This window comes from Macrobrachium nipponense, chromosome 18 (genome assembly GCF_015104395.2).
Source record: "Macrobrachium nipponense isolate FS-2020 chromosome 18, ASM1510439v2, whole genome shotgun sequence".
Classification (NCBI taxonomy): domain Eukaryota; kingdom Metazoa; phylum Arthropoda; class Malacostraca; order Decapoda; family Palaemonidae; genus Macrobrachium; species Macrobrachium nipponense.
The window spans coordinates 35,903,939-35,928,366 of NC_087211.1; the positions used below are offsets into that span (position 1 = coordinate 35,903,939).

Below are 24,428 nucleotides of genomic sequence, written 5' to 3' on the forward strand. Positions count from 1 at the left end.
TTTTGCATCCGCACAGTTGCCCCTGTGGTTTCCACCTTGTGTGAATAGGGCCTAAAATCATTGAATAAGAAAAGTAAAAAATAAATATTTTTGAAATAGATTTGTGAATAAATTATGATAGTGAAAACAGATGAAGACCCATCCAACCCTTCCCACTCAGCTCTCCCAGCCCTCCCACCCTTTAAGCTCTTACCCTGGTATACCTCACCCCACCCCCCACAAACTCATTACTCAACCACCCAAAAGCGATAACCAAAATGATGCTTAAGTGACATTGATTCTTTCAAACCAATAACAGTCATGAAAGCACTGAAGAAGCCAAATTCTGCCTATTACCAATGTTTGTTTCTTTGAGTGCCATGACTGTTGTGTTTGCCAATTACATGACAGTTGAGAATAAAACCTCAGGAAATCTGTAAACACACCAGCTCTAAGCCTCCATAGCTGATTGTAGTTATTGTACAGTTAGGAGTAAGTTTTTTCTGGATATTTCATTCAAAATGATGTACTTTCTTTTCATTAGCAGTTGGACCTGGGAAAGCCATTATGCCTGGACCAGGCCAATCCGTACAGTTTCGCGCTTCACTTTGGTCTAGCCTTGAGAAACTCATGGATGACATCTATCATGCTTGTGTTCAAACATCACATCTTCATAAGGTGAGGATGAAGTTGATACTCTGTATTTTGAGTCCATGCTACTTGTGTTGTTTAAACTGAATTGATTGTCTTTCACTATCACTACTTTTTTCATATTGATGATCTTTTAAACTTTCATGCATCAATAGTTCCCACATTCAAAGTGAACTTTTTTCCCTTTGTACTATAGGCATACACCACTGTAAAGCTATTATCTTGTGATTAGAGCATTCTGTATATTTACTGTACTTTGCTGTTGTTTGAAGTTCTCAGCTTGTAATGGAGGCTGTCTTACTTCCTAGAGCACCATTGTAATGTCACTTTTACTCAGTGGAACCTTAGTAGTAGTAGTAGTGTAATGTGCATCAGGTCTGTCATTAAGTTTCTCTTTTGTTGAATATTTAAATTGAATAAAAAATCCTGTTAGACCATTTGCTATGTTGTTCTACTATTCTAATGTCAGTTGAAGTTCATATCTTTCCTGCACACTAAACATTGGTCGGACCTTTATAACTTCCTCTAGTCCTCTCTCATTTTTACTAATAGCAGTTCTTGAAGGTATTTATATTACCACCTCTTAAGGTAATGTGTATCCTGCAAGTTGTGACCTGTCATTTCCATTAACTTTACTTTTGACTTCTGATTACAAGGCTATAGCTTAATGGTTAAACACCCAGAATCCACCAAATCAACTAGTCTCCAAAAATAGTTTGTTATGTATGAGCCTCATGGAAATGAACAGTTTTGTTATATAGCTCTTACTACTGCACCAGTGGGAATTCGACAGATGGCAAAATAAAAACAAGAACACTTGGTTTTCTATGAATGTCCATTTTGGTTTTCTATGAATGTCCATTTTCTATCTTATCAACTTCCCACAACCCCCACTAGGGGACCTAATAGATACAAACACTCGTAGCCAGTCAGTCTACTACTTCTGGTGACAGTTTCAATCGGAGGTATGTAGATAGATTGTTAAATGTACTTGATTCTTTGTTGATGCAGTTTGTTTGTTTTGAATTTCTTTGATTTTATTTTCAGTGTTGGATCTGTAAGAATCTTTAAGGTAAGAGTTGGCATAATAGGCTTCATTCCAGTTTTATTGACCCTCATGAGGTGTGTGTGTGTGCTGCTGAAGGAAGGATTAGGACTGTAATAATTGATGTGAATCGTAGGCTAATGAAATCATGCAGAAATTGATTGCAATCAAAGAGAGCTTGTTAGTAGTGTAGCGAAGGCATGAGTAAGAGGCAGCTTATTCAAACTTATAAATTTATTCAGAAAACAAACACAGGGTAATAGTTCTTGCAAGCGGAAATGTAGTGCCTGACACTAGACGAACAGAAACAGAGGTCACACACAATCATTTGTATTTGTTGGCAGATGGAAATATACATATAAAACAATATATATGTACACAAAACACAATTGAAGCTATGGTACATATGGCTGAAATGCTAGCATTGTCATGTGGATGGTAATGATATATTTAACATGACAATAAAGTGAATGAACATAGTATATGTATATAGAAGATGCGTAACATATACTATTTCTTGTGTCCTTGCGTAGTGGTACGTGGAGATGTTGGTGTGAGGAGATTAGCTGTCTAGGTGAAATGAAGGTGTGTGGGATCCACGTGGGACCCTACAGTAGAAACCACTAAAGACAAGAGTATTGGTCTCGTAAGACTTATGTTAAAGGGATATGTGTTTTGTACGCTTCCCCATTTTGCAACTGGTTAGATCCTCTGGTGCTTCTCTTCAGTCTGTTACTTCCATTAAGTTTCCCATCAATTCAGAGCATTAGATTTGATAAGATTGAGTCGTATTTTAATGTTCACTTGGTGTCTTTCCTTCGTTTAATTTTAACTGTATTGGATAGGCTTGGTAGGAATGTTGCATCAATTCTACCAGGTAAAGTTTAAGTGGGTTTCACTGCTTTCATTGGGTAGTAAGCTGTCAGCCAATGCTGATGCATAGAGGAAGTTTATTTTTGATTTACAGTAGTTTTTCTGGTAGCCTATGTAGCTAAGAGAGAGTGGATCAAGACCAGTACTGCTAATTATCAGTGTCTAGAGAGATGTCTAGACTTACTTCCGATTTCTTGTGTGTTGTGGGTTTCTTCAGCTAGCGTGATTGTGTGCCTCAGTTTTAACCTGTGGGCCGTTCGTTCCTAGCACAGGTTTGCGCATTTCACGGCAGTGCTGCACCCCTGATTGCCTCTCTCCTGTGTGTTGGGTCCCTTAGGTTTTCTCTCCCAGTGTGTAGGTTTTCTAGTCAGTGTTCTTGTGTGCTGGTTCAGCTATTGCCTTCATGACCATCATCTGTACTATTATTGCCTGTGCAAATATCGTCTGTGCAACTATTGTCTGCCTAGAGAATTTCAACAAAGCATTCTTGTTTCAGCTTCTTTTTTGGTAGGCAGGTAGTTGCCTTAAGACGACTCAGTGTCCTGCTTCAGGGATTTTGACTCCTTTTCTAGTTGTGGGAATTTCTTCTTTTTTGGTATCCAATTCCCCCATGGTCCTGGAACTTTCTTGATACCAAGAGATTTTTCTTGGTCAGTATTTAGATTTTTTTTTTTTTGAGCCAACAGGTTTTCCACCAAATCAGTGCCCTCCTATTCAACTGGGTTACCCAGCTTGGAATCACTAGAGCCAGAGGTACTTGACCCCTTTGTGAGTTCAGTCAGGACTTTTAGATTTTGTCTGAATAGCACTGAAGATGTTAAAACTAATGTAAAGAATTTGTAGCGGTCAGAAGCCAGAGCTTCCAGTAAGTTTGAATGTAGTGTTCTTTTCATTAGGTTTTGGTTAAGAACCAATGCTAATTAGTATCCTTAATGGAAGGTAAAGCCACTTGTCATGGGAGCAGTAGCTATGGCTTTTAAATTTGGAAAAAAATTATCCTTGAGTGGTGTGGTATTTGTTATGATTTATCCTCTTGGTGCATAGATTCAATACAATTTTTACTGAGCATTAGCTCTTCTGGTTTGTGCAGGGATATTATGTCATGAATAGATGATTAGCCCTTTCTGCCCACTGCTTTTTAGGCCTGGTTGGGGTTTTTGGGAAGCATGGAGGTACTCAATGTTGAATGTACTTTCTAGTATAGAGGTACCTGTTAGTAATCCATTGTTGACTCTCTGGTGTTTTGGCATGGTAACCCTACCTCTCCAAAGAGGCCTCAGATATTTTCATGATAAGGTTCTCATACTCTAGTGACAATCCTCCCAAGGCAACAGTAATAGCCGATGGATTGAATTCTCTGAGTAGGCAAACAATTTGTTTTGTACATAATATTTTGTTGCTAAGTAGCCTTTAAATGGTTGGCTGACTTCCACTAGACCCACCTTCTTTTACAAATCTTGGAATGTCTATGTAATGGAGAGGTAAGGTTCATTTTAAAAATATAAATGTTTATTTTAGTGTTTATATTTTAAATACTTACTTCTTCATTATACAATTTGCCCTCCTTATTTCCCCACATTCAAATTGGACAGAAGTAGGTTGACTGGCTATCAGTGTTTGAGCCTGTGGACCCCCTTGTTTGGGGGATGAGGGAAGATGGATAGAAAATGGATATTCATAGAATACAGTGTGTTCTCATTTGTAATTTGTCAAACTTCAACTGCCACCGAAGTAAAAGTTATATAATGGAGAGGTAGGTATTTTAAAAAAACCAATACTAAATTAAGTTTTGTTTCACTCCTACAGTTCTGTATTTCTTGTAATGTTGTGAATAATTTTTCCTTTACAATATACTTTTGTACAAGTAACTTACCCAGCAGATATATACTTAGCTATAGACTCGGTCGTCCCGACAGAATTTCAAAACTCGCGGCACACGCGACAGGTAGGTCAGGTGATCCACCATTCCCGCCGCTGGGTGGCGGGGTCTGGAACTATTCCCGTTTTCTAAGCCATAATTTCTCTGTCGGTTGAACGGACAACACCTATTGTTCGTTCCTCCATCTTGGATTTCAACTCGTTTGCCGAGAATTTGGATTGGTTTTTTGGTGACGTATTCTGTTTTTTCTCTGGCTTGGCATACGCTTATTGTGGACTGTTTTTCGACTTTGGTTTTGACTACTCTTTCACGATGTCTGACGCTAAGGCTTCACCTATGTTTAGAGTTTGCAGTAGGGAAGGTTGTAAGGTTAGGCTGCCTAAATCGGCATTAGATCCTCATAGTATTTGCGCTAAATGCAGGGAGAATGAATGTTCTTTTATTAACACCTGTGTTGAATGCGAGAACCTTACGGAGCTTGAATGGAAGGACTTATCATCATATGTTAGGAAGCTTGAGAGAGATAGAGTGAGAAAGGCTTCAGCTAGGTCATCTAGTAGATCTTGCTCCTTAGAACAAGAAGTTAACTCTCCTACTAACGATTTTCCCTTAGCCTCAGCTGCTTCTCCCTGTTCTGAATCCAAAGATTCTTCGTCAGAGAAGGAAAATGTAAAAGCTTCAATTAAGAAACTTCAAGCTCAGCTACGAGCTCTAAATCAAGGTAAGAGTGGTGATAGTGACTTGTGCAGTGTCCCCAGTGCAGTGGAGGGGGCGTCTGACCGGTTCCTCATTGCTCCTAGGCCTAGACCGCTTCCAAACTCCCAGGACCAGGGGAGGAGGAATGTCGAAAGCCGCAGGGAGGATGCAGAACATCCCCAACGGTCAGGCGTCCCTTCGGCAGATCCTGTTGTTAAGTCCCAGGCTGCCTCGGATTGCCGCAGAAAAGGCGTCCTAAGGGAGTGTTTTTCGGCCTCAGACTCTTCCTCTCCTAAACGAGGATGGAGTTCGGCCTCTCTTTCGCGCCCTTTGAAGAGAGCCTGGAAGGCTCCTAAAGGAGACGCGGCTGACTCCAGCCCAGAGCGTTTTCCCGAGGATTGGCCTTCGGGACCTAAGAAGACTAAACAAGAGGAGCCTTCTCTTCAGGATCCTACGAAGAAGTTTTTGGTTAATCTGCAAGAGCTAGTTAGCTTCTCTCGTAGGCTCTTTTGCTACAAGGACTCTACAAGGATGGAAGGATGTTTCACTCCCTGTTAAGAGTTCCGCTAAGCGCCCCTCTTCGTATAGGAGAGAACCCTCACGATCTCCAGGGCGTTTATCGCCTTCGTCGAGAGACTCGTCTGATAGGAGTTGTTCTCCTGAGAGAAGAGGCCTTTCGCCCTATAGGCTGTCTTCCCCGAAGCGCCCTCTGAGACGCCGCGAATCGAGCAGAAGTCTCGATCGGTTTAGGTTCAAGGAACCGGAAAACCGATTTAAGTATCAGGATCCTTTGGGTCTGCAGGACCAGGAGCCAGACAGGCGAAAAAGAGGCAGCAAGACGCAAGAAAGGGCGTCAAGAGCCTCTCAGAACACAGGATTCAGGACGTCAGGATTCTGCTAGAAGGCAGGAATCAGGACGCCATGAGCCAGGACGCCAGGAGTCAGGGCGCCAGGAGTCAGGGCGCTAGGAGTCAGGGCGCCAGGAGTTAGGACGCCAGGAGGCAGGACGCCAGGAGTACATTAGGCGTCAAGTGTTAGGGCGCCAAGAGCCTGTTAAGCGTCAGGAATCAGGACGCAGGGATCTTTTCAAGCGCCCTGAATCAGGACGCCAGGAGCCTAGCAAGCGCCACGAACCTGGCGAACCTAGACAACAAGAGTCTAGTAGGCGCAAGAGTGTTTCCGACAGGCAGGAGCCTCACTCTTCGTATAGAAGTGCTAATGTTCCGCGCTCCCCTTCTCGGGAAAGGAGTTCTTCTCCCGGGAAGAGCCAGATCACTCGCGTGTGCCGCGAGTTTTGAAATTCTGTCGGGACGACCGAGTCTATAGCTAAGTATATATCTGCCAGGTAAGTATGTACAAAACTTTATTGTATCTTAACAATATCATTTTTCACCACAGGTTCTAGCAAAGAAGCGGGACCCAGTTACTCATGTCTGTTTTTTGGAGGAAGTTCAGCGTCACAGTAAGAGTGACCTCTTCACCAGAGTTTGGCGAAACATTACCCGTATTCTGACCGAAGAATTTTCTAAGGCTGCTCAAGGTAATACGTAGTATATTTTTTACCTTAGCTACTTGCTTCTTATACTGTGGCCTGTATACTTCATTCTCATAAACTTCATTATTTATGCACAGTACTAAGCTACTTGCTCCTTATATTGTGGCCTGTATACTTCATTCTCATAAACTTCATTATTTATGCACAGTACTAACCCTTACTTTTCTATTTTGGCTGACTCACCTTGTCTTGATTAACAGTCTCATAAATTATTCTCAAGAAATATTGAAGCACTTAACTGGTGCTACGTGCAAGTTTTGTGGAATCCTCAAGAAAGGAATTAATGTTCTCACCTTCACATTGCTGCATAAACATTTTTCAGATGTGCAAACTACCTTTTCAACATGCAAATGAAAATATATCACTTTCATGGAAATGATAAACAAAAGATTGACAGCTTTAGGTAGATAAATTATCTACTAGATTCATCTTCACCTTTTTTATGGGTCCTCCCCTGATCCCAGCTCCTTGACAAGGTGGGGGGCTTAGGGATCCGCTGCAGAGAGAATACGTATACTCTTTTTATGCCTAATCTCTGCTGTGAATTTAACTGAACATTGGGACCATTAACTCTTTTACTACTCCTCCTATAAGTTTTCCCCTTCCCTCCTTCTTTAGTTGATGACCTTGGCATGTTACTGGATTACTGAATTGACTCCTCTTGATGGAGGGTGGAGTTGGACGGCATGCCACTCCACCCGTAAAACTAGAGTATCTGACATGGTCAAGCAAGGGGAAATTTTTATGTCAAGTCATGCCCACAGTGCTGGGTCCAATCTCGACAGACTGTAGCATATCCAGGTGAGGGCCCCAGGGCAATTATGACTTTGTGTAACTCCCCTCCCCCAGTTGGGCCTCCTTGGTGAGTGGGACCTCATTCTGGATGAAATTAATTTCCTTGTTTTATGGCAAATCAACCAAACCTCTCTACAACTTCTGTCATGGCAGTGGACTATCCCCAGGAAATTCCAATTAAAGAACAGCAAGGTGTCATTAAAACTTTATTGCCGTATAAACCACCCAGAAAAAATAGATATCGTTTTGACCCAACCTTGACTCACTTCGACTCCCACTTTGGGAGTGGAAGTTGGTCAAGGTTCCTGACCTTGGAAAGAGACAGAAAAATGTCTGCTTTAAGATTTAAAAAATATTTATTAAGTAGATATACCCTGACCTCTGAAATGTCATTCAGACAAATGAAAGATCAGATGTGCTTGATAGAAACCACAACCAAAAATCTGTCAGAAAATTATGAGTACAACAAACTTTGACAACATAAATGTGCCAAAAAACATGATAGTAAGAACAGTGTACAGGGCACAATTATACTACCTGATAATAACAATGAGCCAATTGAAAAGAATATATTGTTATATTACCTTAGAAAGAAGTATAGTAATGTACAGGACTGTGAAATATATAACGTAACTAGTAGACAAAGTAATAGACAAATATGTATTGAGATTAGCAAAGATACAATTTGAAGGCCAAGAATTTCCATTGAAATTGAAATTATGGGCCAAAACAGAGAAATTAGACCATATGTTCCAAAACCACTACAGTGCCAAAACTGCAGTAAGTATGGACACAGAAAAATTGCAGGAATACATCTGTATATGCATATTGTGGCTATGAAGGGAATGCCACACGATGGATGTATGGTAACCTAATGCATGAACTGTAGCAAAATCTCCATTCAAGGTCTAAGGAATGTCTGTATTATATATATACAACACAGAATTAAAATTACTGCAAGAGAGAACAGGAATGCCTGTAAGAGCCAAAGCAGAATTAAAAGTTAGAGGAATTCATGATCCTGCCAAAAAACGTACCTTTTCCACAAATATCAAACAATGAAACAAAAATGGGAATGCATAAGAGTGACAAACCCATACTACATACATCAGTCTCTGGAATGACAACTACTTTACAAGTAGAATCTAAAGTTGCTAAGAAACAAGAAATGAATACCAATTCAAATATGGATATTTGTTCAAATCCATTTAAGATTGGAGCAAATGGAACCACAAGAAGAAAATACATGCACCAAGAAATATTAGAATAAAGATGTAATGAACTGGAAGTTAAAGATAGAAAGAGGCCTTTAGAGAGAACTCCACCAAAAAAAAAAAAAAAAAAAAAAAAAAACTATTGTTAGAGTGATATTTATTGAAACAAAGACAAAAGATTTAAAGAAAGTACACAAACCTAGAAATGATAAAAATATACCTTTATCTCGTAGAATAATAATAAAACCAAAAGAAACAAGTAACCAGAACATAAAAAAAATAGAAGTGGAAGAAACCATCGACAAAAATTATTATGTGAAGGGAGAAGAGATCACTCCATCACTAGTAATTGGTGCAGCAAAATTTGTCAGCTTAACAAACACTATACAACATTTTATTGAACACAGAAACAAAGAAACTAATAGTTTAGACACTCATGAACAGAGCTGTATGTACATTGGGCACCTAATGTCTTATAAGGAAAAATAAATAAATGTTGTCAGTAAAATTTTAGAAAAAATGCAAATTGATAATCCACAAGAAGAATCCAACACTTGAGCACAAATAATGCAATATTTTTAATAATTACATTATATCATGGAATGTAAATGGTTTGCAGACCAGATTACATTTGGGAGAAGTACTGCAATTACTAAAGGAATATGAACCAATGATATTATGTTTGCAACTTGTCAACATAACAGTATTAATGATAGGTAACTATACCTTGGTATCTGTATCTAAAGAAGAAGAAGGAAATCAAGTACAGTAGTACCTCGAGATATGAAAGGCTCTACTTACGAAAAACTCGAGATACGAAAGCCAATGCGAAAAATTTTACTGCTCTACATACGAAAAGTTTTCAAGATACGAAAGGATGTTGCTGTAAAGTCCCGAGATTCGCCCGGACCACCGAGAACAATTTTAAAACTCCCGCGCAGCCAACTGAGTAAATTCGCCACCATCCTCCCGCTCTCCCATTGGTTCCTGATGCTAGTCACCCCATAAGGTCCTGCTCTCCTATTGGTCAGCATCTACCCCTTGTGCTTTAAGTATTCTATTGGTAAAAGGATGCTGTAAATTGAAAAACTTATTCATGCAATACATTTAATAAAAAAAAAACATTAGGTAAAGATAGAATAAAGAGTAGAAATGAATGGTTATTATACTGTTTGGTAGTTTCAGTAGTTGAAGAGAGATAATGAAAATTTATGGCTTACTGTGTAAAGTGATTGCTTGTCGATCGTTCGATACTCGTAAGTGCTGGATGTAAACAGACGTTTGGAAGCTTTTTTTGTTTGTTTATGATAGTTAATGGTTACTTAATAATTATTTGAAATGAGTACATGCAATACATTTAATAAAAAAATTGTGAATTAGATATCATAAAATATAAAATAAATCAGACTGCCAACAAATATGTATTTTTTAGAATTCTTCTGTTTTATTATTACGTTACGTATACGTATGTTTCATTATAGCTGTCAGTAACTCAGTATCTCCATTAGGTAAAAATAGAATAAAGAATAGAAATGAATGGTTATTATACTGTTTGGTAGTTTCATTAGTTGAAGAGAGATACTAATGACAATTTATGGCTTACTGTGTGCTAGGAAAAATGATTGCTTGGCACTCATTCGATACTCGTAAGACGGGTAAGAGCTGAATGTAAACAATCGATTGGAAGGTTTGTTTTTTGTTTGTTTGTGTATTATAGTTAATGATTAATTAATAATTATTTGAAATGAGTACATACTTATTATTTATACATTTTATTGGCATATTCTAAGCTTTTAGCTCTAAGGTTTAGATGTCAGAATCATAGACTAGGCTACAGTAGCAACCGCTAACATAGGCTAGGCTTATTGCTAAGGGACATATGCTAAAGTCCTAATATATGCAGTAAAAATGGGGTTGAACATTACATGCAGTTGATTATTACTCAAGTATGTACAGTATTTTGCCTTTTTGGAGTCATATTTCTTCCGTCGGATCGGTGTTGTAACCCTAGAACATGTGTTTTAGGCCTGGAAATATAATTTACTGGGGGTGTTTTTGGAGGGCTTGGAACGGATTAGCCATTTTACATGTAAAATGTGTTCCAAGATACGAAAAACTCATGATACGAAGGGCGCCTCGGAACGGATTAATTTCGTATCTCGAGGTACCACTGTACTGCTATATCTACATAACAAAGTATGTTATGACAGAATACCTGTGAACTTTACTGACTTGCAAATATCAAACATTAAAATACAAATAAAAAACTATAATTAAGGGATTTTGACGAAGGAAAAATCTATTTCTGGGCAAGGGTTCGTGTCGCCCAGTGAAATAATCCTAAAGTTCATTATTTCTAGGTAAATGATACTAACATTATACCAGAGAAAAAATAAATTCAGGAGGATGTCAGAATAACTGACTCGCTCACCCTAAATAAAAGAGGGTGGCGGTATGGTTTCTGGGGCGAGTGAGACCACTACCACGAACCTCTTGACATTTAGAATTCTCCTCATCAAAATCCCCCTCCTGAAGAGCTGATACATAGTTGGCACGCCGACTACAGCGCCTCTGGTGGCCATCCTTGTCGTTAGATGCCAATCTTGGGCTGCAGGGCTGGGAATAGGGGGGGATTTCACTGGGCGACACGAACCCTTGCCCAGAAATAGATTTTTCCCTCGTCAAAATCCCTTTTCTGGGCTCAGTTCGTGTCGCTTCGTGAAATATTACCAGAGAATTAGCACAAGATTGGAAAATTAAGAAAGAGGAAGGTCTCAATAAAATGAAAGAAATAAAAAAGGAAAAACTATAATTTGATTGAGAGCTTACAAGTTATCATCACTTAAGGTTAACTTAAACTAATGAATATATACAGTTAACCTTAAAAATACACTTAAACTAACTCACGATAACTAATTAATAGAGGTGAGGTTCGGTAAGTAAAACATCAATGAAGAACGCTCACTAAAACTATACAAATATTACAAAGCATCTCAATATTAGTGTGCTTCTCTAGTATAAAAATAAGAGTAGCAACACTTAACCATTATATACAATATATACAATATAGTTGTGGGTGTCCCTAGCAAAAAACATAAGGGACACTCCACCAAGGTATCCTCCTAAGCAGCTAAGGCTTAAGGACTTGAGATAATGACGTTTGAAAACTGTCAACGATTTCCAGCCCATATACTTCCTTAAGTCATCAAAATTCATATGCTGGAAATAATTAATAGAGGTGGCTACTGCCCTGATGTCATGGGCTTTGGGAAATGATTCAGGGTTTGCCTGTTTAATAAAGTAAAGAATTGTTGCCTAATTCCCTTTATTGAAATAGTACCACCTTTTTCCCTCATGAAAAGAGGGCTTGAGGATCTAGAGGATGTCCTGGACAGAAAGGCTCGTAAGGTCGTCACCGGACAAAGAGAAGGGTCTTGAGGAAGAGGGATGACCTTCCAAGGGGCCCATCTCATTAAGGGGTCCTTATTCTTAGCTAAAAAACTGCGATCTGGTGATAGTAAGACTTCTCCTGAGGGGAGAAATTCTATATGTCCAGCATCTCTGGAAAGGGCCGACAGTTCTGATATTCTAGCTCCTGAGGCCAAACTTAGCAAAGTGGGGATTTCCCAGAAATAGAGTTTTCCTCAGTAGCATTATATATGTGCAAGCAGTGTTGTCAGTGTCTGAAGCCAGCTTGAGAACGTCATTCAAGAACCAAGAGGCTGAACTAGGTCTTTCAGAAGGCCTGAGCCTAGCACAAGCTTTGGGAATAGACACAAAGTACGAGACCGTTAAGTCTATTTGAAAACCAAATTGAAAGATTTTCTTTAAAGCTGATTTATTAGTGGTAATAGTGCTAGCTGCTAATCCTTTTTCAAATAAGGATTTGAAAAAGGATATAGCCAGGTTGACTGTCATAGTTCTGGTGTTTGTTTCCTTCAGGAAAGTTGCTAACTCCTTAACAGCAGCATCATACTGTCTCAAAGTTGATTCTCTTTTATCTGATTCTAAGAAAAGAATATTCTGAGGATCAATATTAGCATCTCTCTTAGCCACAAACTTCATGAAGTACATAAAGTTAGGGTTTTGAGAATTCCCGAGGAAGCGAACACAGTCCTCATTTGTACTGACTGAGATAGCTTGGGATTGGGGATCCGTCGAGGTCGGAGACCCAATTCCAGAAGCAGAGGATACCAGTTGCTCTTGGGCCAGTTCGGGGCTACTAGAGCTACTTGTCCCTTGAATGTCCTGAGTTTGTTCAGAACTTTCAATAGAAGATTCACTGGAGGAAAGATGTATATCTTCTCCCACTGATTCCAATCTATGGACATGGCGTCTATGGCATAAGCCAGAGGGTCCAAGTTGGGGGCCACATAGCAAGGGAGCTTGTGGTTCGCTTGAGATGCGAATAGATCTACTTGGAGACCTGGAAAACTCCGGCGTATCCACTGGAATGACTTGTTGTCCAGGGACCACTCTGATTCTTGAGGAACTGATCGAAACAGGGCATCTGCTATCACGTTCCTTACTCCCGCTAAATATGTGGAGGATAGGTGCCATTTGTGCTTGGTTGCTAGAGAGAAAATGGCTATCATGACATGGTTCACATGTTTTGATTTGGATCCTCCCCTGTTGATGCAGTGCACTACTACTGCACTGTCCAAGACCAGCTTTATATGAGAATTCTTTGCTGGTAGAAGCCTCTTCAGAGTAAGAAATACTGCCATGGCTTCCAATACGTTTATGTGAAGCTGGCGAAACTAAGGTGACCATGTTCCCTGAACCTTCTTGAACTGGGAATATCCCCCCCAACCGCTTAGCGAGGCGTCTATGTGGATAACCAACGCCGGAGGGGGATATTGAAGAGGAACTGACTTGGACAGGTTCTTTGTCTCCGCCCATGGACGGAGACGATTGCGTAGAATCTGCGGGATTACTGACAACTTGTCTCGAGATTTGACATTTGCTCTTGAGCGCCAAACTCGATGTATGTCTTTCAGTTTTGCTTTTAACAGACCATCTGTTACTGATGTAAACTGGAGAGAACCTAGGATCCTTTCCTGGTTTCTCCTTGACGCTCGTTTGCACTTGAAGAATTGCCTTACTGACTTGGCTATTTCTTTCCTTTTGACCACAGGGATTGACAGATTGTGGGAGGTCAAGTCCCATTGAATGCTGAGCCATTGAAAACGAGACTCCGGAGTGAGTCTGGACTTCGTCCTGTTTATTTGGAACCCCAGATGTTCCAGAAATCGGATCATTTTGTTTTTTGTGGCTCTGAGGCATTCCTCGACGGTTGGTGCCCAAATCAGCCAATCGTCGAGGTACGCTACTACCATTATCCCTTGTGATCTGAGTTGTTGCACTACTACTTAGCTATTTTCGTGAATACCCTGGGGGCTACGTTCAGCCCGAAGGGCATCACTTTGAAAGAGAATGCCTGGTCTCACAACCTGAAGCCTAGGTATGGCCGGAAGTGTCTCGCGACTGGGATATGATAGTATGCGTCTGTAAGATCGATAGAGGTGGTGACGACCCCACGGGGAAGTAAGGTTCGCACCCGCGAGATGGTCAGCATTTTGAACTTATCGCAACGAATGCATAAGTTTAGCCGGGACAAGGCTAAGATTATTCTTCTTTTTGATGAGCCTTTCTTTGGCACGCTGAAGAAGCGTCCTTGAAACTTTGAATGCTTGACTCTTGACACTACTCCTTTCTGAAGGAGCTCTTTTGCATAATCTGTCAATTCCTTTGTTGGAAGTTGAAGGAATGATTTGGATGGAGGAGGACCCTTAAGCCAACTCCATCCCAGCCCTTTGGACACAATGCTCTGTGCCCAATTGCTGAACCCCCACCTGTGACGGAAGAGGAACAGCCTCCCTCCTACCTGAGGGTTCTCACTGCTGTTGTGCAGGGCGTGCTCCGCGCCCTCCACGGAAGTGCTTCCCCCTGTTGGTTCCCCTCCCGCCAGCTCTCTGGCAAAAGGAACCCCTAGCCCTGCTTCCCCTTGTGAACCTGTTGAAGGTTTGGAAGGTTTGGCTTTCAAAAGAGGATTGAAAGCCGGGGAAACCGAATAGGATGTCGAGGGTTGGCTTTGTGGAGCCAACAGGAGGATGGGTTGATATTGCCCGTTTTCAGTTGTCGGTTGTTCGGGTTGCGAGACCGGAACTGCTTGCACAAAGTGTTGCTGCTGCTTTTTTTGATAGGGCTGGAACCTCTTGGTCTTTTTTAGCTTTTTAGCACTAGCAGAAGGATTCTCCGGTTTCCTCTTGCTAGAAAGACCCGATCGAGTTCTTAGGCTTTGGTTAAGCCTAGTTGCTTCGTGCTGTATCTCGTTCACGGCTGATTCTGGGAAGAGGTCAGCCTTCTAGATATTAGAAGAAAGCAGCTTGTTTGGCTCATGCCGAATTGTAGCCTCTTGCAGGACATGCTTCTTACAGTTTCTTCTAGCCACCACAAATGCGTACAGATCAGCCTGTACCGTTTGTGTCTGAGACTTAGCTAGGAGCTTAAATAAGGGCTCCGTACCATAGGTCAATGCAGCAACCTCTGTTATTACCAGCGAATTTAGGGTCCTGCCTCATATTCGGCTTGGATAAGATTATCCGGAAGCCTAGGGAGTCTCTCACCGGACTGATCCATGGCCCAGTCCGGTTTGAGTTTTCCTACCGTGAACGTAGCTGGTAGGTCTTCCCGGAGTTCCCCAAAAACTGGAAAGAGAGGGGACGTCGGGTCTGATTCCTGAAGTTGAGGAAGGGGTTCATCCTTCATGGCAGCTTGCAAGGTGATCTCCGCTATCTTTGTTGTGAAGGGGAGTGGTGCCTCCTCCTCCGTAGCAAAGATCGTGAGAGGACTTTAAAATGCCTGGAGTTTGGTGTTAGTGCATTCCCAATCCTGCAGGCAACGTACCCACTCCCTTTGAGCCTGATCCCGACTGTATAAAACAGTCTTCTTAGGGATCTTGTCCTCTCTATTTAAGGCTGCCTCCGTTAGCCTAGCATATCTCATGAAAGGAGGTTGTAGGCCGGCGGGATGGAACTCGGAAGTCCTCAATACGACGAGTTCCATAGTCCGGGATGGAGATCATGCCGTCCTTGAAGGGAGCAAAGGCTGCTACCCTCCAAGGATTGCTCATAGAGAAGGCGGGAAGGGAGTTGTAGTCAGGCAACGTGGCAACTCCGGCACCTGCTACAGGGAGAACGGCTTGAGGAGCTTGGCTCAGCCCTGCCAACCGATTCTCCTGGTCCGTCAGCCGCTCAGAAATATTCTGAATCGACTGGCCGGACTGAGTCAAAGTGGTGGAGATTTGAGAAAACATTTGGTCGAATCTTGTGTTCATCAAAGATCCAACCATATCTCCTACCTGCTGCATAACCCCTGCCGTAAAAGCTACGGGATCAAAGGGACCAGCAGGGCTGGCCCCGGGAGGGGTCACTGGAGGAGCTCTGGCAGAGGGAGAAGGTACTGGCTCGGCAGGAGCACGGGCCTTCTCTTTAGAGGATTTACCTCTCGACCCTTTCGAGTGCGAAGATGAGGCCTTCGCCTTTTCTGCTCCGGGATGGTGAGCCGGAGACTTACGAGAGGATGAAGAAGACGACGCCTTCTTAGACGACGTCTTCTGCAGGGTCTTCTGCTCTCTTTGTCCCTTGACTTTGGGGACTACTGAGGCAGTAGGCGTCCTATCTGGGATCTCTGATCCCATGAAGCCTTGGAAAGAGGATGAAGAAGGGACAGGAGAAGATGATTCAGATGTCTTGGCCTCCTCTTTCCATCAGGGCCTGCTCCACCTGTTGCTGAATAGTGGCAATCGTCGGAGCTGCTGCCGCTGGGTCGACATACCCAGTCGACTTGCCGCCTGGGAAGATCTTGACAGCCCACTTCTTATCTAGAATGTAGGGCTGCCCCTTCGGTGCGTTTCTGCCGTAGCCACCTACCCAGGCCCTAAGGGTAGCTGACGTGGCGTCCTTAACAGTGGCAGCTTGAAAGAGAGGGTCATTGTAATCCTTACAACGAAGCCCCAAGGACGAATCATTAACATTTGACACGTATGTTATATATCATTATAACTCAAATCATGTGATAGTATATACTAGAAAAGAAAGACGTTACTCCGGTATATACTTACTCCGTCCGAAAACTATTCCACCAACTCAAAGCAGATGGAGCAGGCTTCGTGGTGCCAGACGATCAGGCCTTGATGGCGGACGGCAAAGGGAGCATGAGACCTGCAGACTTCATGCCCGCAGGGGTCTTGGAGGACGGCGTTGCAACCGGCCTCCTGACAGCTAGTAGCCTGTAAGTGGACAGATACATAAGTATCAACGTTATGCACTAACAGGACCCGTTAGTATGCTCCGTTGCATGCCGGAGTAGAATAAATTTTTGGGCATAACCCCCCTGTAATCCGTGTGGAAGAAGGTCCATGGGACCTGGTAACTGGTTAAAAAGCCCCCGGTATACACCGGAGAGGATTAATTAGACCAGATACGTTCATACACCCATAATTGAGTTTCAAGGAGGAGTATACCACGCCGGAGAACGAGAGAGGATTACACCTAATTTAAAACTAGATCATTAAATTAAATAGTTTGGAGCGGGTAGCTCCGTCGTAAAAGCCCCTCCGGCAACCGCCGGGGTGCCCGGATTGCAAGCGGGCGCTCCGTCAGCAGACAAAGGAACTAGATACATAATGGGGAAAGCATGTAAAAACAACCAATACCTCTTCCCCTATAATAGCTGGCAGAGCCAGCTACCCTCCGCCAACCGCCGGGGTGCCCGGATAGCCAGCGGGTGCTCCGTCAGTCCACGAAGGGATATGTATCAAAGAGGGGGGGGGAAGAGGAATTGGAGCACAGGAAACGCCGGAGAAGGACCGGTGCAAACAGAGGGGGGGTGGCCAACCCCCCCCTGCCCACAGCGGAGCCCCTCCCCGGAGCTCAGAGAACAAGAGCAAGGCCACAGTACTCCCTGCTGTCCAAAACTCCCGAGACCCCCCTAACAGGGGGGAGGGGGGAGAAGAGCTGCGCAAGGGAGGGGGGGGAGGAGACTGGGACTAGGGCGATCAGTGGCTCAATGTGAACACAAGTGGACCAAGAGGCGAATGCAACAAAACAGCCTAGGTCGAGCGACCACGTGAGCTCGAGTGGACCAAAGGGCGATAATGCAACAAAACTGATCGTCAAAGGACTAAGAGGTGATAATGCAACAAAACCGCCTAGGTAAACTGATCGCCCTAACATGCAAACCCCTAAAATATAAATACATCGTAACAGAGAGAAGGAAATCATGAGTGAGAGAGAAAGGTAACGTCCAGGAGAAGTAGGCTAGTTCCCCTCAGGAAAACAAGCCGACTACTCAAAAGCTAGCCTTAGCCGACACCATGGAGGGCAACAGCCAGGATCCTGGACTGGAAGACATAAAAAGTAATCACTCAGAAGCCTAAACACCCAGATAAGGAGACATGCATGCATGAACACTAATCTAAGTTATAGGCAATGGATTTCCGAATAATACGATGTACAATCATAAAGATAATAATCGGGAACTTGTGTAACACGTGAAATGACCCATAATTAAAGGTAAAATACACAGGATAGATACCACGGTATGGGGGACCGAGGAATCTAACCGAACATGAGGCGAGCCAGCTCGGCCGCCATGTGCCAGGCCAGGAGACTATTATCGAACCTAAAAAACGGAAAAATAGCTCCTGGCTGACAAAAAACTAGTGTAAAACCTTTCGGGGTACTTAACTTAACTGTGGTGATAGCTGTGAGTTCCAGGGTGAAAATAATCCAAAGGGAAATGCACAAAAAACACAGAGGAAAAAAGGGCACATGTTACCAAGTTGACTAACGAAAAAGGATGACCACCATAGGCGCTGTAGTCGGCGTGCTGAGTAGCGTAGTAGTAGTAGTTGCTGAATCCGACTATGTATCAGCTCTTCAGGAGGGGGATTTTGATGAGGAGAATTCTAAATGTCAAGAGGTTCGTGGTAGTGGTCTCACTCGCCCCAGAAACCATACCGACACCCTCTTTTATTTAGGGTGAGCGAGTCAGTTATTCTGACATCCTCCTGAATTTATTTTTTCTCTGGTATAATGTTAGTATCATTTACCTAGAAATAATGAACTTTAGGATTATTTCCCGAAGCGACACGAACTGAGCCCAGAAATGTAATTTATAATTTATACAACCAACCTAATAAAAGTTACATCATTGATAAACTTAAAGATTTAATTAACAATGCCAAGGAACCTGCATTAATCTTAGGTGATTTTAATGCTCACAACCTGATATGGGATTGTAATTGTACAAACTCAAATAGAACAGGAGTAAAATAGAAGATTTCATGGATTTTAAAGGATGGGTTGTATAAATGATGATGAAATTAGCACATATTTTTCAAAATCACATGAAACATTTTCCTCTGTAGACTTAACTCTATACATCAAGCATAGTTGACAGATTAGATTGGAATACAGTTGATGACTTGCACACCAGTGATCATATCCCAATATTAATTTCCATATTACAAAATAATCCTGCAAAACATGTTCCTCACTATAACATTTATAAAGCAGATTGGGAGCAATATGAAATGCTCACAAGAAATAGCGCACCATTTGAATATTTAAAAGACCATGATTAAACTAACAACATTCCTATTGATTTCATTTTTTAAAAATGCTGCTGATAAAGCAGTACTCTAAACCCGTCCAACAAAACACAAAGTCCCATGGTGGTCTGGTAAGCTAACAGAATTAATTAATATAAAGCAATCAATAGGAGGATGATTAGACAATTTGAATAGAAAGTTCAGTAAAATAAATAAAACATTATCAATATTAGAAGGAACTTTACAAAAAATGACTATATTATTACTAGAAATTGATACATTAAAACAAGTACACAATGCAAAATTTAAAAAGGAAGTAATTCAAAAAAGAATAATTTCCTGGAGGAAATATGTATCAGATCTCTCTTAATAATAATAATACTCCCAAATAAAAAATAGAGGAAAAATTCTGGAAAATAAATGGTACCTATGTTATAAACCACCTAGACATACCATATTAAAAGATGGAAAGAGAAAACTTGATCCAAAACTTAGCAAATGTAATTAGTGATAAAAATTTAGATAAACACATCCTCACAAAGAAAAATAATATAGAATTAATAATAATAAATTTAGAAACAAAAGAAGATATATATTATAATAGAAAATTTAATATGGAAGAGTTGGAATATGCTCTGTAGAATAGTAATAAATCTGCTCCTGGAGGTGACAATATTTGTTTGGAGATGATCTGCCGCCTAGCACCTTTAGCAATGTCATACTTATTACAATTTTATAATCATTTATGGCTGCAAAATTTGTTTCCTGACGAATGGCGTAAAGGCATAATAATTCCTATCCTCAAACCTGGAAAGGATCCAAGTAATGTAGGTAATTACAGACCAATTTCTTTACGAAGCTGCTTATGCAAATTGTTAGAGAAGATGGTAAATGCTTAATTAACTTGGCACATTCGAGAGAATAAAATATTGACTCCCAATCAGTGTAACAGGTCTACATTAGATTCTCTCTTTAACCTAGAAGACCATATACCTAGAGGATTTGAACGACAACAAATAACTGTAGCTGTCTTTTTTGACATTGAAAAGGCTTACGATACTACATGGAGGTATCCTATATTAAAAACTTTACAAAACATCATCACTGGACATTTACCTAGGTTCATCCAAAACTTTTAGACAAATTGCAGTTTTCAAGTGAGAATTAATGGCAATTAATGATATTAGTAAAAATCTACCTACCAGAATTATGCACAAGCAACCTTTATATGGATGGTTTTGCAATATTCAGCATCTCGCATTAAACATGCAGAGCACATCATTAATGAAACTATAATAAAAATATATGGATGGACCTCTTTTGTAGGATTTAGATGATCCATACATTAGACTCAAACAGTGTTTTATAAAATTAAAAGATGGAAGAAAGGTGAAGAAATAAATTTAAAAATAAAAAATCATAGAAGTATACAAATTGGCCAAACTGCAAAATTTTTAGGATTAGCATTTGATACTCACTTAAACTGGAATGCCCACATAACATGTGAGAAATCAAAATGTAAAATAGCATTAAATCTACTAATTAGAAAATTATCAAACACTACTAGGGGTGCAGACAGACAAACCCTTACATTACTATATAAAGCAACAGTGCTGTCTATTGTTGATTATGGTAGCGAAATACACGGCTCAGTATCAGACGCAGTACTGAAAATGTTCGTAATGAGGGCCTTAGAATATGTTCAGGAGCCTTTAAATCGTCACCAACCTCTTTACAGGATGAATGTGGTGAACTTCCTCTCTCTCTCCATAGGGAGCTAGTAATGATGACAAGTGCCCTGAGAATTCAGACAAGTGATTCTCTGACCATGTGGCAGGATCACAAGCTTAAAAACAAGTGGGTAAAATCCCCCCCACATAAACTTAATCAGTCCAGCTACCAAACTCACCTTCGGTCACACTTTCCTCTTTACACTGCAGAATACACGCAGAACAATTGACCTACCTACACAAAGAACAAAAAAAGACGCAAACACGTACTCACCCAACTCAAGATACTCAGGGCTATTCTGTGCTGTCTGCTGGTCGAGGTCGCGGAGACACCAACAACCGTCACAAACCAATACACAACACAACAACAATCAAGGACCACAACCCAACAACACAACACCCAAGGACCACAACTCAACAACACATACACCCAAGGACCACAACCCCACAACTCAACAACACAACAACTAACAAGGAATACAACCACAACTCAACAACACAGCAAACAAACAAGGAACACAACCATAACTCAACAACACAACAACAAACAATCACCAACACAAAAAACCAACAACGCATAAAGGCAACACACACACACGCACTAACAACACCAAGAAATCACAGAGCTCACCAACAGCAACCCTCAACAACTCACAACCACACTAAGAAACCACAACAGCTCCCCAACAACAACCCTCAACTATAACAACTCGCATATAATCCAACAGGAACTCACAAGCACAACAAATCTAACAACACAGGCACAACTCTAAAGCAAACAACATCAAACTTAGCAACAACTAAACAACAAATCAGTAACACACAACTTAACTGACTTTCAATGCCTTCAAGACTTTTCACACACCGCTGCCAACACTACTGATCTTCACAGGCTCTGACCAAAGACGGACTCAAAACTCTGATCTTGACAACTAACTCCAGCTGCACCAGCAGACAACCCAGAACTCACCAACAGCCAATTCAATCGCTCACCATCCATCCACCAATTACTCTCTCTCTCTCTCTCTCTCTTCTCTCTCTCTCTCTCTCTCTCTCTCTCTCTCTCTCTCTCTCTCTCTCTCTCGGACGTTGTCAAATGGAACTTCCATAACTCCTCCATAACCAGAAAATTAGTAGAATTAGGAGATGTACTTATTGACAATCATTTACCACCTTTCCCAATTAGATCTAGAAGATTGTTTGAATCACTAGATATAAATATCCAGCTGCCTTCAATGGTAAAATTTCCTCCTCTTTGGAATATGAACAAAATGAAAATTTACGCAAAATTAAAATATTTATCCAAAAAATACTCATATACCCCAAAACACCATAGACAACATGCAATAGAGCTGAAAAGGTCCACATTACACAGTATATACAGATGGACCTAAATCAGAATGCAGAGTATGAAATGCTGCAGTGTTCCAAGACAAAACGTACCAGTTGTTGCTTCCAAGTAGTACTCTGTACTTACAGCCGAGCTATGTGCAATACATCAGCCATGAAAATAATCAAAGAATACTCATTTAATACTTTTGTGATTTATAGCATCTCCAGAAGTGCTTTAGAAGCCATAAAAATAATATTGTACAACAGATTAGGATTTTTCTCCATAAATTATATGCTAATGGAAAAAATATTGAAATTATGTTGGATCCCTGCCCATGGTGGAATAAAATGAAATGAAGCTGCAGATAAAGCAGCTAAAGAAGCAGTCCACATGATAAAAGGGATTTTGACGAAGGAAAAATCTATTTCTGGGCGATGGGTTCGTGTCGCCCTGTGAAATAATCCCTAAGTTCATTATTTCTAGGGTAAATGATCTAATAAATACCAGAGAAAAAATAAAATCAAGAAGATGTCAGTATAACTGACTCGCTCACTCTATAAAAGAAGTGTCGGTATGGTAACAGGGGCGAGTGAGACCACTACCATGAACCTTTTGTCATTTAGAACTTCCCACATCAAAATCTCCCACCTGAGAGAGCCGATCCTAAAGGAGGATGCGCCCGCTACTACTACTAATACCCACGCCAAGCGGAGTGCAGCGCCTCTAGTGGTCATCCTTTTCTAAAGATGTCCATCTTGGGCTGCAGGGTGGGTAAAAAGGGGTGGGTTTCACAGGGCGACACGAACCCATTGCCCAGAAATAGATTTTTCCTTCGTCAAAATCCCTTTTCTGGGCTCAGTTCGTGTCGCCCTGTGAAATAGTACCAGAGAAACAGCACAAGATGACAATGGAGGGTCTTAATGAAATAATAAAATAAAATCAGAGTATAATATAAGTGAATCAAAAGTTATGATACAAAATTTATAACATAAAATTACTTAAAACTAGCTTAACCCTCTTACGCCGAAGCCCTCAAAATCAAAACCTCTCCCGTATGCCGGCGCCGGTTTGGAGCGAGCGCAGAAGCGGAAAAAATAATTTTTTCAAAAAATCACAGCCCGCTTAGTTTTAAAGATTAAGAGTTCTTTTTTGGCTCATTTTTTTCATTGCCTGAAGTTTAGTATGCAATCATCAGAAATGAAAAATAATATCATTATCATATGTAAATAATGCGATATATGGTAGCAAAAAAAAAAATTCATAGATAATTGTATTCAAATCACGCTGTGCAAAAAACGGTCAAAGCTAACGAGTTACTTTTTTTTTCGTTGTGTGGACACTAAATTGCAATCATTTGATATATAATACATAGTAAAACAATAAAAGCAACACCGGAAAAATATTATCATAGTGAAAACAATAAAAAGCAACACCGGAAACATACATCATAAAATGATGTACGAATTCGTAACACGTGGACGTAAAAAAATGTTATTTTCAAAAATTCACCGTAATTCTAAATATTGTTCTAGAGACTTCCAATTTGTATCAAAATTAAGACAAATGATTCAATATTACGATACTGTAAGAGTTTTAGATTAGAATTGCAGATTTCGACCATTTCGGACGAGTTAAATTTGACCGAATGTCAAAATTTTTATATATTTTTTTTATATGCACATATTTCAGAGATGGAAAAAGCTACAACCTTCAATTATTTTTTATTGTATTCTTCATGAATTTGCGCACATTTTGATATATGAAACTCTATAAAAGGCTAATATGAAAAGGAGCAAATATTAGGATAATGTGATGTACGTATTTCGGAGATTTGCGGCGATCGGCATCGCGGAGTGAAGATAAATATATTTTTCAAAAATTCACCCCCATAAATCACAATATTGTTTAGAGACTTCAAATTTGTTTCAAAATTGAAGAAAAATGACGGAATATTACTAGGCCGTAACAGTTTTAGCTTACAATTGCGTTTTTCAACTATTTCGGTAGAGTCAAATTTGACCGAACGTGGTTTTTTTTCTATTTATCGTGATTTATATGCA

General features: G+C 40.7%; 1 protein-coding gene across 2 annotated transcripts in view; it reads left to right on the plus strand.

Moving 5' to 3' along the window:
* The window catches only part of LOC135196965 (conserved oligomeric Golgi complex subunit 5-like), a 252,456-nt gene that overhangs the window by 161,132 nt on the left and 66,896 nt on the right, over window positions 1–24,428 (plus strand). For both annotated transcript variants that reach the window (XM_064223826.1, XM_064223827.1), the window contains exons 8-9: window positions 524–657; window positions 6,522–6,663. In XM_064223826.1, the coding sequence (XP_064079896.1) occupies window positions 524–657; window positions 6,522–6,663 (276 nt within the window). The remainder of the gene's footprint in view (window positions 1–523; window positions 658–6,521; window positions 6,664–24,428) is intronic.